The sequence below is a fragment of the Homarus americanus genome, unplaced genomic scaffold (genome assembly GCF_018991925.1).
Source record: "Homarus americanus isolate GMGI-L3 unplaced genomic scaffold, GMGI_Hamer_2.0 scaffold52512, whole genome shotgun sequence".
NCBI classification, from domain to species: Eukaryota; Metazoa; Arthropoda; class Malacostraca; order Decapoda; family Nephropidae; genus Homarus; species Homarus americanus.
In genome coordinates, this window is record NW_024735442.1 from 17,600,586 (window position 1) to 17,615,744 (window position 15,159).

At 43.9% G+C, this 15,159-nt stretch overlaps 1 protein-coding gene across 3 annotated transcripts in view; it reads right to left on the bottom strand.

Annotated features, from left to right (window-relative positions):
• The window catches only part of LOC121871103 (plasma membrane calcium-transporting ATPase 3-like), a 135,387-nt gene that overhangs the window by 48,899 nt on the left and 71,329 nt on the right, over window positions 1–15,159 (bottom strand). For all 3 annotated transcript variants that reach the window (XM_042373251.1, XM_042373252.1, XM_042373253.1), the window contains 4 exons: window positions 11,497–11,691; window positions 10,268–10,474; window positions 3,747–3,945; window positions 3,213–3,424 (listed from right to left, as the gene is read on the bottom strand). In XM_042373251.1, coding sequence (XP_042229185.1) covers window positions 3,213–3,424; window positions 3,747–3,945; window positions 10,268–10,474; window positions 11,497–11,691 — 813 coding nt within the window. The remainder of the gene's footprint in view (window positions 1–3,212; window positions 3,425–3,746; window positions 3,946–10,267; window positions 10,475–11,496; window positions 11,692–15,159) is intronic.

Below are 15,159 nucleotides of genomic sequence, written 5' to 3' on the forward strand. Positions count from 1 at the left end.
GAATTTAGAGAATTTTCAGGAAAAATTCAAAGCAAATTTCAATTCCAGCTATTGCTGAGTTCTGGATTTGAGAAATTCAGACTAACGGAGATATTACTTATAATGAAGAAAATTATATTAATGAATTGGCAATTCGACTACAACCACAGCTGCCACAAGATTCTCACATCAAATTTTCTTCAATATTTAAGTACATATACAAACATTTGGAAACTTCTCATGATCTTAAATAATGCTGAATACTTTATTATTATAAAAATGTTACCATTGGTTTGTTTATTATTTATCCTGCCAGTGAAATGGCCAAAAATAGATCTACCAATCACAATCACTTTTACATACAACCTTACTTTACCAGGTATATCCAAGTAAAATTGCGAGAATGAGACCCAAGGTGGAGTCCGTGCATCGTTGGTTGACTGTACAGTATAGTCTGGGTTTACGCGGTCAATTGAACCCGTGGAGGTCCGCGTAGAACAAGAAACGCGTACACAAAATAACAGAACATATGGGATTAATTGAAATAGAGACTGGGCCGACCCCCAAACTCCACTTTTTCCGACACAAGACGTACATTGTAATAAAAATAGTATCTTAATTTTATGATGGTATGCACACGCACACATAATATAGAAGAGAAATATCAATAAGAGAATAATATACTGTACCAGGTAAAAGAAAAATCAAGGTTTAACACTTGCATCAGGTTAGGTTAGGTTAGGAAAAATCAAGGTTTAACACTTACGTAAGGTTAGGTTAGGTTAGGTTAGAAAAAATCAAGGTTTAACACTTATGTCAGGTTAGGTTAGAAAAAATCTAGGTTAGGTTTAACACTTACGTTAGCAGAAGAGATGGGTCGGCGTACGGGAATGGCAGCTAGTTCTGAGGCAGAGGGCAGATTACTGGCCCTCAGGTGAATCACCATCACTATCCACCACAGTTGTCAGGGCCTCCCTGACATATCCCTCAAAGTCACCATCACTGTCACTATCACTGGCTTGGGCTGGCTGTGGTGGGTTGCGGGCGAAGAAGTCTGTGATGTTACGCTGACGGCTAGTGTTAATGTTGTTGTGATACACCTTGATGTACGGCTCCATAGTGTGCAACAGCTGGTTATTGAAGACTTCATAGCGGTTATCGTCAGGGTCGTTGGAAAGGATGAGCTTCAGTTTCTTTGCACACTCGATGGCATCCTTAACATTACCATGCGTTAACTTGTGTTCTTCTCGGGATGACGCACCACCTGCCTCTTCACTGACGTCATCGTCTTCTAACATCTCGTCGGCAGTCACCTCAGGATCCCTTATCACCTCCATAATGTCATCGTTGGTGGTCTCGGAGAAGCCTGCAGTTGTAACACTCTGCGCAGCTTCTCTTGCAAGGTCCACTGCCACTGCAACAGACTGAACCTTACCAGTCACAGGTTGCCTCAGCCTCCCACCTGGGATACCTTGCAACACATGCTGCCATGCGTGACGAATCGTTGCTACAGACAGCTGATCCCATGCCTCCACCAAGAAGTCAACAGGTTTCTTGACGTTTAATTTCTTCCCAAACTGTTTGACGCGAACTTCTTGATCCGCCAACTCTTGTTCCTCGTCCTCGTCGCTCTCGCTATCGGTGTCACCCAGGTTACGCAACTCATCCTTGGTGTTGGTACAGTCGTTCAGGAGCTTAAACTTCCTTGCAGAGAATGCAGCCTTAACGTTGCATATCAACTCCTGGTCCATGGGCTGGATTAAAGATGTAGTGTTGGGAGGAAGGAAGACCACTTTTACGTTGGGGTGACGATCCAACAGTAAGGGCGAGTGTCCTGGTGCATTGTCAAGGAGCAACAAAGTGTTGAATGGAAAATTCTGTTGTTCGCAGAATTTCTTGATGTCGGGAACGAAACAGTCGTCAAACCAGGAGACAGAGCAGAGAACATCCACGCCTTACGTGCGGTTAGCCAGTGGACATTTAGCTTGGTCATGTCCATGTTCTTGTAGGCGTGCGGCTTGCGGGCTGTGTGGACCAACGATAACTTGAGTTTACAGGCATTGGTGGTAAACAAAACGGTGATGCGCTCCTTCTGCAACTTCCGGCCCCGACACTTGCTGGCAGACTTGACAACGAAGGTCTTGGAAAGTAGCTTTTTCCAAAACAGACCGGATTCATCCATGTTGAACACCTGATCGTCGGTGTACTGTCCTTCCTCCATAACGTCACGTAAGAATGGAGGAAAATCACTAGCCGCAACACGGTCAGCACTCGCTCCTTCACCACCAATGTTAAAGTTGGTGATCTTGTTCCTATTCTTAAACCCTTGCAGCCACCCAGAGGAAGCATTGAAGGGTTTGGGCTCTGCAATTCCCATCTTATGTGCCACTGCTACGTTCAGTTCACGTACGTACTCTTGAACTGACCACGTGTCCACTGCCATGTTCCGTCGTGCCTGACGAATCAAGTAGCTCACAATTAATTCTCTGTCTTGAGAAGCACCTTGTTCTGGCAGTACTTCACCATTGAAGCACCTGCAGACTTTGTGATGTTCATGTGTTCTTTTATCTTGGCTGCATCCTTCTTGATCGTCTGGATCGTAGATTCGTTAACACCATGCTGGCGCGTGAGATCAACCTGTCTTGATCCTTTTTCTAACTCTTGTATTATCTTGTACTTCACCTCGTAACTTAGGGCACGTCGTATCTTCTTTGGCTTAGGGCGGCTGGGTCCAGGTAATGCAAGGTTTTTCTGTGGTGGTGGTGGTCCAGTAGAAGCAATTCTTACGAGATTATCAGAACAATAGAACACAATATACACGGGGTGACTGGGAGGATCGTAACTGACGCGGCTAGGTCAAGTGGCTTCATCCCTCCCGTGGCAGGGCACGTCATACTACATTAAACCAATCACAGCTAGCGGCAGAGGGAGGTAAGGATGCGTGGCCCAATCACAGTCCGATACGTCATATGACGTCACCGATAACACAACAGAGACATGCACTGCGCAACCTACTCGCGCCGCTACCCAACATGGCGGGAGGTTTGAATCCAAAAATGGCGCGGCGTGGCAGGACCGACAGTTGCTCTCCGTGTAAATGACCAAATTTACCGCATAAATCAAGCATCCCGGTTCTGACCAAACGCGTAAACGAAAACCGCGTAAATCCAGACTCAACTGTACCTACATTATTTGTAGCTAGAATATTTTGAAGCATGCTACTCAAAACCCACCTGTGATGCAAAGGTGACAATCCAGATGCAGTAAAAGAGAGGGTTTCTGGTAATGCCTTGGAATACATTGTGTTCTCCATGAATCTTGCGCGCATTTACCTCATTGAAGAGGGTCATCATCACAAAGGTGTTGAAGATGAGGGTAAAGTGTTGAGACGGTGGTTCATCCAATCTGGCATAGAGTCCATCATCAATGTCCACTAGATAATGACCTGTGTGTGGAAAACGAAGTAAGTATTAATAAAATACATATTTAAGACATAATGAACCACACAAGTGAGAATTAGAGATGGGCATACCACACATGTAAGGAATGGTGCACCCAGGGTTTTGAGTAAAGTTATAAACTGAAGGAAATGGAGTGTCCGTACAGCTATGTTGTCTTATTACTTTTTAAAAATGGGACGCTAAATTAAAATTTTGAAGAATGTAGATACACCCCATGATTATACAGTACTGTATATCCAGGAATATATCCTAATACATATAACAGTCTTTGCAAACTTATCAGCTTGGCTACTTAAAAAAGCTCACCATAGAAAAGGAGAAGGAAAATCACGATGACCATGAAGGAGGCCTGACCCAGGATATTCCTGAGCATGATGGAGGAGATAAGGGGCATGGTCCTCCCATAGGGCTTCCTGTACAGGAGGGAGCGGGAGGGCGCTTCCGTGGCAAGTGCCAGTGATGCCAGTGTGTCCATGATCAGATTCACCCATAACATTTGCACTGTCTGTGTGGAAGATGGTACAGAGGTTAGGGCAGATGGTATTACAGGGCACAGGTTTAGACTAGTCACAGGGTAAGACACTAGTCAAGAAGTCCAGGAATAGGAACAAAAAAGAGAATGAAAGAAGAAAACACAGGATAGGAATCAGAACACCTTGTCCTCTAGGTATACAGGTACATAGGCTCTTGAATATACGTACCTGAAACTGTCAATGTATGTCAAGTCTGGATTTATAGGATTTCACACATGTGATGCTGTCACAACATTCTCTGGTAGGTTATTTCAGGAGTTTGCAACTCTTACCACAATACAGTTAGCTATGACAATTTTCTATACTGACAGCTTTTTTAACTTGAGGCTATAACTTTGAGTGGGGCAGCCATCAGCAAACTCCAGATGTGTATACAGTACGCCTGGATAATTCGCGGTCATCTATTACTCGCGGATGACACCCTGGATGCACCCAAGAATGTCTGCCGGTAGTTTTAAAGTTGCCGGCATTTTCGTGACCGGTACGGGGAGCGAGCGAGTGTTGTGGTGTCCCGCAGGTGTCTCTCTTATCCCGGGAGGTTGGCCCACCCACATCCCGCTCACTCCACCTCAGTCTGGGATAAACATTTGTCTGTGTCGTGTGTGCTACTCTGCTTTCATAAAAACTGTGCTCTTCATGCTTGTTATGGCTCCCAAACGCCCTCAACCACCTTCATCCAGCCGTGGAAAAGTGCCCAAACAAGTGAAGAGAGAAAAGAAGGTTATCACTCTAGTGGAGAAAATACAACCGCTGGACAAACTTAGGAGTCGCCAAAGTTTGCTGCATGTGGCTGAGATTATTGCATTAACGAATCAACTGTCCGTTACATTAAGAAGAAAGAGAAGGAAATTCATAATACAGTTGACTTAAGTGCCCTCTCTTCTGCCAAGCTAGCTGCTAATGTGAGGGATACAGCTATGGTGAAGATAGAGAAAGCTTTTAACATCTGGATTGAGGACTTGAACCGCCGCCACATCCCTCTCAGCCAGAAGTTTATCCGTGAGAAAGTCAAGGTTCTGTATGACCGATTCTATGCTGAGGAAGGTGGTGAAGGTGAAGTGAGTGGTGAAGGTGGTGCTAGTGTTGGTGGTTCTGGTGATACCACAAAGAAAGGATTTAATGCCAGTAAGGGATGGTTTGAGCATTTCAAGAAGCGCTACAACCTGCACAACATAAGGATCACTGGTGAGCCAGCCTCAACAGATGATGTAGCAGCAAGGGAGTATACTGCAATCTTTGCTGAGATTATCCGGGAGAAGGGCTACCAACTGGAATAGGTACTTAATGCTGACGAAACTGGTTTGTGGTGGAAAGGAGGAAAGAGTGCACCGGGCTTCAAGGTGGCCAAAGATCGTGTCTCTCTCTTGCTTTGTAGAATGCCACAGGGCACATGATCAAGCCTATACTGCTGTACCTAGCCTAGTGTCAACGTGCACTCCAGAATAAAGACATGCACCTCCTCCCAGTTTTCTACCGCCACAACAAGAAAGCCTGGATGACGGCAGTGTTATTCACTGACTGTTTTCACAACTGTTTTGTGATGGAGGTCAAGGATTACCTGCAGGAAAAAGGCATGGAGTTTAAGGTCCTTCGCGTGATTGACAACTGCCCTGGCCACCCCAAGGCCCTCAAGGTCGCAAACAAAAATGTCGAGGTGATCTTTTTGCCCCAAAACACAACATTGTTGCTCCAACCACTCGACCAGGGAGTCATTGCTGTCTTCAAGGCCAAGTACATGACCCACACCTTCAGCAGGATACGGCAAGCCTTGGACGAGGACAAATGGGGTGGAAGAAGTTCTCCATTGCAGACTACATCTCCTTCATCCAGCAGTGCCATGATGACATGACAACTCTCTATTTTAATTCCTGTTGGAGGGCCTTGTGGTCAGAGGTAGCGAACGACTTTGCTGACTTCCCCACAATCGACGAGGATGTGCAGCACATCATCCGGCTTGCCCCTCAAGTGGGAGGTGAGGGGTTCGATGACCTTCAGGAGGAAGAGGAGCTCCTGGGTCATGGCCGAGCTTGTCGAGGAGCAGAGCCATGAGGATAAGGATAAGGAGGAAGAAGAAGGTGAAGTGGAGGAGGTGCCCGCCTTAACCATCACGAGCATCAACATGTTCTTGCTGGCTAGTAGGGCATTCGTGGACATGGTTTTCGATGTCGATCCCTCTATCGAGAGAGCAGTCAACTTCAAGAGAGGGATGGAGCAGCTCCTACTTACTTTTTACTTTTATCCTCTTCACCACTGATCGGCTCGTTAGCAGCTTGGGCGATCGGTCACGTCTATGTTACTTTTCCTTATAAGGAAATACTAAAGGAACTCAAGTGCAAGGTTGTCCAGCCTCCAATCTCCATGTTCTTCTTGCCTTCGTCCACTCCAAGCCTTACACCTTTTACACTTGCAAGAAAGCCTCAGCCTCCTGTTCGTGCACCTCCTCCTCCTGACTCTGATTCCAACATGGACTACCCCCCTCCTGCCGCTCCCAGCTCTGACCTCCCTACACTTTCCTCTTCCAAAGCAGAGGGGGAGAACTTGTAACTCTCCTGTCTTCATCATCATGATTATCATCATCATTCATCATTTTCATCATGATATTCATCAGTGGCAGGGGAGAGGAAATTGGTCTCTACACAAGCAGCCAGCATGGAATGGTGAGTGTTAATCTATTTCTTTATAACGGTTGTCAATTTTTGTTTGTGGGAATATTAATTCAATGGGGTTTTTTTATTATGTTATTGTAGGAAAATTAATGGTTTACATAATTCGTTGATCACTGAGCCTGTACCATTTTCATAGTAGATTACAAAACATGTTTTTCTCCCATACGTATACCTGGCTACGCCTGGCTTCTCCCATACGTACTGTGCGCCTGGCTATACTACACCTGGCAACAAGAGCGGGTAAGGGGAGTGCGTGACTCCTAGTTAACGCGTCATCTACATATTAACTCTCCTCGCTCCCTGCCATATTTCACTTGAATTACTGTTATTAATCATGTCATTGTAGCTAGGTTAGCTCATCATTGTAACCACCAGGCAACTGGGCTAAGCTTTGAGGTGATATGGTTTTCAACTTGTATTTTGGGGTAGATATACGTAACCTTCTTCATTTATTTTTACTCATTTACATGCACACACCATCCCATATACATATTTTGAAAAAGTATACAGTATTACACCACAACTACCAACATGCTTCATGTTGGGTTGGCTAGATGGCTACGAAAGAAATACTGTAAGTTTGATGTACGTATCAAACCCAGCTGGCAGTAGCGCCGTGTGGCAACTCGTCCAACTCAACTTTAATAACAAAGCACGGAGTTGACTGGAAGGTGGACTCGCATTTTTTCTATATTACATTTTGTTGCCGTGTTTCTTATTACGGTCCTGTCTGTGCGACTGAGCAGCCCTTTCGAGGAGTCACTCTGCTCACACCACATGGGGAGGGGGCTAAAAAAGGTGCCCTAAACATAGCCTGACTAAAAAACAACAACCTGACTGGGCAACCACGCCCAGTAAGATCATCCTTATGAAGTCAAAACCCAATCAAAATCACAGATCCAAACAAAAACAAACTGTACAACCTCTTATGGTCACTGCATGGAATGTCAGGACCCTTCTAGATACTGGCACAAATGAGAGTCCTGTAAGAAGCACTGCCCTTGTGGCAAAAGAGCTGCCTAGATATAATCATCAACATAGCAGCCATTAGTGAGTCCTGACTTCCTGATGACGGTCAACTCACAGAACGGAGTTCTGGTTATACCTTCTTCTGGAAGGGCAAGGCTGCTGCGGAGAGAAACCATATCTATGGAGTTGGCTTTGCCATTCACCAGCGCATCCTACACAGGCTAACTGAAATGCCTATTGGAATCAACAAGCACCTCATGACGCTCCGAGTCCCACTGAATCACTCATGTCATGCCTTCTTCATCAGTGCATACGCCCCAACACTGGAGGCAGAGGATGACATCAAGGAGGCCTTTTATGCCAACCTCGACAGAGTGCTAACCTCTATCCCCAGAGAAGATAAGGTTGTGCTCCTTGTTGACTTCAATGCCAGAGTTGGCAGAGATGCTGACATTTGGCAAGGAACAATAGGGAGAAATGGATTAGGCAAGTGTAATCCCAACGGCCTACTGCTCCTCAGCAAGTGTGCTGCACAAAACCTCACTATCACCAATACCTTGTTTAGGCAGGCCAACAAGTTCAAGGGTTCGTGGCAACACCCACGATCCAAACACTGGCATCTCATTGACTACATCATTGTCAGAGAAAGAGATTGCCGAGATGTCCTTCATCACCTATGCCATGCATGGCTGGGACCACTGTGACACTTGTCATCAGCTCGTCAGAGTCAAGCTCTCACTTCACGTTACCCCAAAATGGCAAAGGCAGCAAGCCTCCAGAAGAGGTTTTAACACTGCGTCTGGAGGATCCAGCAGTAACACATGCTTTCAGAGAGCAGCTCGAACATGGGCTGATAAACAACCCAACAACAAACATCCTAAATTCCAGTGCCAAATGGGGTATTCTCAACACTGTTCACGACAAAAACCTGTAGAGAGACCTTCGGCCAAATTGAAAGAATACACCAGGACAGACTTGATGAAAATGACTCGGAAATTAATGTACTCGTCGATGATAAACATGCTGCTTTAACTGACTCGCACATCAACCCTCAGTCTCGAACCAAAGCTGATACCTTCCGCAAGAAAGCAGTGATTGCAGTTATCGTACGGCTCCCTCCTCCTCCCCCCACTTTTTTTCTTAGCATACTTTTTTTAATGTTGTTTGGATTAGTAAAGGAAGGAAGATGAGTAAATAGAAGAATAAAAAGAGGGGGAAACAGAAAATAGTTAGAGATAACAGGTGGGGGGATCTGAGTTTCATCATGCGTCTGGATGCGCAGTTTCAACGTTACCAGACGACCTTACAGCTACAGTGTATACTTATTCCTATGGCTGACTGTACATGGAAAAAAGATAATAACAGGAATGCATGGAGAAGATGACTACAATAGACACAGGGTGAATATAGACAGTGAAACAGACAGGAGGTTGACAAAAATAGACAGATTTACACATGCACAAATAGACAATATGGCAACTAACATGACAGACAGACAGCTGACTGACTGGTTCACATTAGACAAACAGGCAGATACACGCCAACAACGGATAAGACAGACAGATTTGATGACATAAAGAGTACAGACGGGTTTACATTCAAACACCACGCAGACGAACAGACAGTTGGGATGGCAATAGACAGGAAGGATAGATTTGAGACAGATTAGATGGCATTTATAAACAAGAATAACACCAAATTGACCATAGCTGCGTCAATGAGGGTAGGAGGTCTTACATCCACCAGCGTAAATAATAAGACACATTGAAAACTAACATCCTCGCACGGAAAGAACATCGATGGTCGGTCAGTCATGTGAGATGGGCCTAAAACTGACTAATGTAGATGATGACTATGATGACTTAACACAGGTGATGACTTAAGCAGATGGTGACTAATATAGCCAGACTCAAGGTCACTTCTCTTCATAATATAATTTATCTCGGATTGATCATCAGTGATTCATAATAATTTTATTTTTTGTATGATTTTAAACTATCCTTATGGCAAATATTTATTTAATTAATTATTCTAACCTTTATTCTACTCCTTCTTATAGTATATTAGATAGTGTAAGTCTCACGACCACGACCATTATTATAACAACCACGACTATGATTATAACAACCACGACTATGATTATAACGACCACGACTATGATTATAACAACCACGACCATGATTATAACAACCACGACCATGATTATCTCATATGCTATAGGAATAGCCATGTGTCTGTGTGAGTGTCTGTTCTGGGCAGCCGAAACGGCACAGTCGTTTTTCATCAAACTCGGTGGAAAAATCGCAAAAAATTCGTAGAGTGGAACAAACCTGGTCCCATGTCTTTAGGAAGGCATTAATTAACCATTTTATTTATGCTGGAAAACGATGTCGCGCTAGCCAAGCACGAGCGTTCGAACTTTCACGCTTTGGTAAACTGTACCACCGGACTCACCACCGGGCACAAAGTGCCCACGATCAGTTGTTATTTTCCGATATCTTTGACCTCGTTATGGAAAATATTAGAATCAGACAGTAAAAACAGCATCTTGTAAATATGTGCTTTAACATATTCTTAAGACACAACGGTATTTACGAGTGACTCTTTAAATCATTCCTTAAACACTTGCTAATTATGATGGGAACCCTGCTACTCTTACCTTCAAGGGAGTGTCACCAATGATGCAGATGCTAACAAAGGCAATGGTTACAGCAACTACATTAACAGTCAGCTGAAACTGGAGGAACTTGGAGATAGAATCATACACATTCCTTCCCCACATAACCGCCTTCACGATGGAGGAGAAGTTGTCATCCGTCAGAACAATATCGCACGCCTCCTTGGCCACATCAGTGCCGGTGATGCCCTATAGGATAGGAAGTTAATCACTTGTGATCATAGTATAGTACCTAGAGATTACCTACACTGCAAGGATAAAGAAATTAGCAGGCATTTCTTAGGCTTATCTAAGGACAGATTTATCCCTCCTCATCTAAACAAAGCAACATCAATTGACAGGCACCCGAGTTAGAGATTTTCACCATGAGCACTGACCATAACAGTTTCTCATAGAATATATTTGAATTTGGATTAAACATTTTAGTATTGTGGTTGTATGTACAATCACTAAAAGATTATTCTGCATTTTTTAATGGGTTATACAATATGACACACTGGACCAAGAAATCTGATAACACTCATCACGGCTTCTGTCACAGTGATTGTTGCAGATGGTTTCAGAGCCAAGGATGCACAATATTTTATTAGTGAGTGTACATCAATATGAATATAATTATTGCCAAAAATAATTATTTCCCTTTAAAAAGTGCACATAAAAACATGTTTTTTATAAACAATACAGAAATTTCACTATCACACATTCATTTATATTGAACTGCAATAATACAATTACAGATCCCATTGTGCCAAAAAAAAATAGGGGGATCGGTGGTAGAAGCGGTACCGTTCTTGCCTCGCAAGCGAGATGTCACGGGTTCGATTCCCGGGCCAGTGGAAGTTGTTTGGACTTACTTCCTAGCCCCCATTAGTCCCTGTTCACCTAGCAGTAAAGTAGGTACCTGTTGTTAGTCGAAAGTTGCGAATTCGTATTCAGGGACAAGTTGTTGGAGCTTCCAATAACTTGATGACATAAACCACTGACTCTTCAGGCTTCTACGCCCTTGACTCTTTAGGCTTCTACGCCCTTAACTCATGAGACATAAAGGCAAGCATGAACTTAGCATGCTTCCCTGTTGGGCACTGTAAACGCTTCTGTGCTTCACCTTACACAATGATGTAGGGGAGTGCCCAATAAATAAATAAAAAAAGAAAAAAAAATTGTGCAAAATCATAAAGAATAATAAATGTTATAATGTGTGTGGCACTAACCATAGCAAAACCAACGTCAGCCATCTTGAGTGCGGGACCATCATTGGTGCCATCGCCAGTGACTGCCACCACCTGCCGTGTGTCTCCAGCACAGGAGTTGATGATACCTTGAACCAACACATACTTGTCCTGTGGTGATGATCGGGCTAACACTCTCAGCTGTGGCCACACCTTGTCAAATAGCTCTTGCGATACCTGTATAATAGGCAATTTCTTTAACTTCCAAGAACATTTTTCTGTTACCCAGAAAATTCTGGGGATGAGGGACATTTTTCCGGCTTTCAGAGAGTCGTCTCATTACTCAAAAATCTCTCATTCCCGGAAATGCTCTGCAAAATTTGTTCCGGCTCACGGAGATATCACTGTACGAGGTCTGTCCGGAAAGTATCCAGCCATTTACTATTAAAAAAAAATATTGCTTACCTAGGACAATGGCGCCTTAGTCCCCTTCAAGGTACTCCCCTTGGGACCTCACACACTTCTCCCAGCATCCCTTCCACTTTTCAAAACAGTCTGCAAAGTCCTCTTTTGGGATATTCATCAGCCGCCTCGTCACATTCTCCTTAATCTCATCCACGGTCTGAAATCTCCTCCCTTTCAACGGCGATTTTAGCTTTGAGAAAAGCCAGAAGTCACAGGGAGCCAAATTTGGGCTGTAGGGGGACTGAGAGACCTGGGTGATGCGATGTTTTGCCAAAAAAACCCTGCATGAGACGTGAAGAATGGGCAGGCGCGTTGTCATGATGAAACTGCCAGTCACCACTTGCCCACAGCTGTGGTCGTTTTCTTCTTACCGCATCCCTCAGCCGGCGAAGAACTTCGATGTAGTACTCCTTCGTTATGGTTTGGCCTGGAGGAGCGTACTCGTGGTGGACAACACCTTCATGATCAAAAAACACCATCAACATGGCCTTGACTTTGCTCCGACTTTGCCGTGCCTTCTTCGGACGTGAAGATGCAGGCGACTTCCATTGGGAAGACTGGGCTTTTGTTTCAGGGTCATAGCCGTAGACCCACGACTCATCTCCGGTTATGACCTGTTTGAGGAAATGTGGGTCATTGTTAGCGGTTTGAAGCATGTCCTCTGCAACTTCTGCACGAAATTCCTTCTGCTCTAGTGACAGGAGCCGCGGAACGAATTTTGCTGCCAAGATCCTGCGTCAAAATCTCTGAAACACTAGTCCGTGGAATCCCTAGATCTTCTTCTAATTCTTGCACTGTCAATCACCAATTTTCATTGATTGCAGCCCGCACACGTTCAACATTTTCGGGTGTTCTGCTTGTTGAAGGCCTTCCAGAACGTGGATCACTTTCAAAGGATTCCCGGCCATCTTTGAAGCGATTGTACCACAATTTTATCTGGGCTTCACCCATTGAATCGTCCCCGAAAGCCTTCTTAATCATTCGAATAGTTTCCGCGGACGAATGTTCAAGTTTGTAACAAAACTTGATGCAGATTCGCTGATCTACTCGCTAGGTCATTCTGAATGCGACGGTCACACAGTACCCATGCTCACTCAACGGCGTCTGCCGGGCAACTGAGTTGTCCAACGGGAGTGTGGCTGTTCACGCATGAGCAGTACAGTCCTCTCTGAGTGGCTGCCAAGTTACATCAAGGCCGCACGACCAGTTCTCACAATATTCACAATGGTTGGATACTTTCCGGACAGACCTCGTATTTATATGTACAGTATAATAAACCCTCGATAACTCGGCATTTGATAACTCGGAATTTCATACAACTTGGCATGGATACGGTCCCGGAATGTCTAAATGCGACGTGTAGCTTTATACCTAGGCATGTAAATGCCTAACATTAACTCGCCAGGCTAACATACAGGCAATTAAAACATCTAATAATTACATAAATACGTAATATTAGGAGGACACGTCGCTACCTGGCATTTAATTGCAATTCTCAAAACCCCTTCCTGCACCCTCCATCACACGCATTGCTACCATCATCTCTTGCCCTAGAGCAAGCAGTAAACAAATGTCAACTCTCGAGGGGTGAGATGTCGACGTAGCATTCTGGACTTTATCACAAAACCTGGATTTTAGAAAAAAAATCGGCTTTTTGTTCAATCCAGACTGCGACGTCTAGCTTTGATTACCCAAGCAGGAGGTGGAGAGGGAGGTGACATTGCGTATAAGGCTCCGCTAGTTTAGGTCCATATTATAATTGTAAACTTTTGGGAATATTTTCCAATATTAGGAACATTTACTGGAAGGTAAAATGTTAATTTACATATCTCAATTAGGATACTCACTTTATTCTGATGAGGAAGAAGGTCCTGGTTGTGGAGATTGACTAGGGAGGGAGGGGACCCCAGCACCACAACATGTGAGGCATCTTTCAGAGATAGATGAACAAAGCTGTTTTGAAAGGTTTTTGAAGATTTCCAAAAGCCCACTTCTTTGATCTGACTGAGGCTCATATGCCGCAGAAAGGCCACAGACCCTGCATATTTCCTGGCGTCATGTGCCAAAATTTTCTTGCCAGGGTGTACTTGACTCACTAACTGAGATAAATATTTTGTCATTTCACAAGGAGACAATTTCTTACCATCCTGTGATGAAAATACATAGGGGCCTCAATTAGGGAATCTGGTTAACCATTCTTGAAGATTCTTAACTGGGCACTATATATATGACGAACCCTTGTCTCATCCATTAGCCGTTTTATCCGGATAGGTCGAGCTTGAAAATCCTCCCTTTTATATTTTCTTAGAAACTCGGTAGGAAAAGGCATGACATCGTCCTTAGAAAATATCAATAATGATGGATTATTGGAAATTGAAATCAGCTCACTGAGTCTCATACTTGTTGCTATTGCTAGAAGGAAGTCTGCCATCTGGAGCAATCTGTCCCGGTTCTGATTTATGTTGTAATTAGGCACCAAAAGAAATTTATTAACTTTACCTAGAGACCAAGGTGGGATTCTCTTAGGCTGAGGGGGTCTCTGAATGAAAAAGGATGATCTGAGCATTTGACAAATTCTTGGGTTCAAAGTAATATCAAAACCCCATGCCAGAGGGTCGACTAATGCTGATTTATAAGATGCAATTGTAGATCCTTGAAGGCCTTTAATTCTGAACAGAAAATCTAAAAATTCTAACACCACTGTTTCCGACAATGTGATTGGAGTCGTTAACCTGATAAATTGTTGAAAAAGTTTCCAAGCTTTCTCATATTGTATAGAAGTTTGGGGTCTATGACCTGCTTTCATTCGGTTAACTATATTGGAATTACCCAACAATCAATTTAAACATCTTTTGAGAAACTCCAAGCGTGAAGTGCCAAGGATATCTCGAACTGAGGGTGCAGTAGCTGGTCTAGACATCCTTGTTGCAATTGTTGTGGATGCGGGCACCATTCTAACAAATCCAGACACCGCGGATGTAGGATCCATTATGGTGCAATTAAGAGGACCTTTCCCTGGAAGGATCTGAGTTTGTGAACCACTTTGGGCAAAATTTTTGCAGGTGGGAACAGATAGATTGAATTTCAACGGTTCCAATCAATGAGTAGAGCATTTCCTAAAAGATTTGATCGTCCAGAGATGCATGAGTTGGCATCTTGTGATTGTTTTGTGAGGCAAAAAGATCTATTTGTGGAGTCCCAAACCTCTTCACTCGCCTCTAGAACTTCGATATCTTAAAA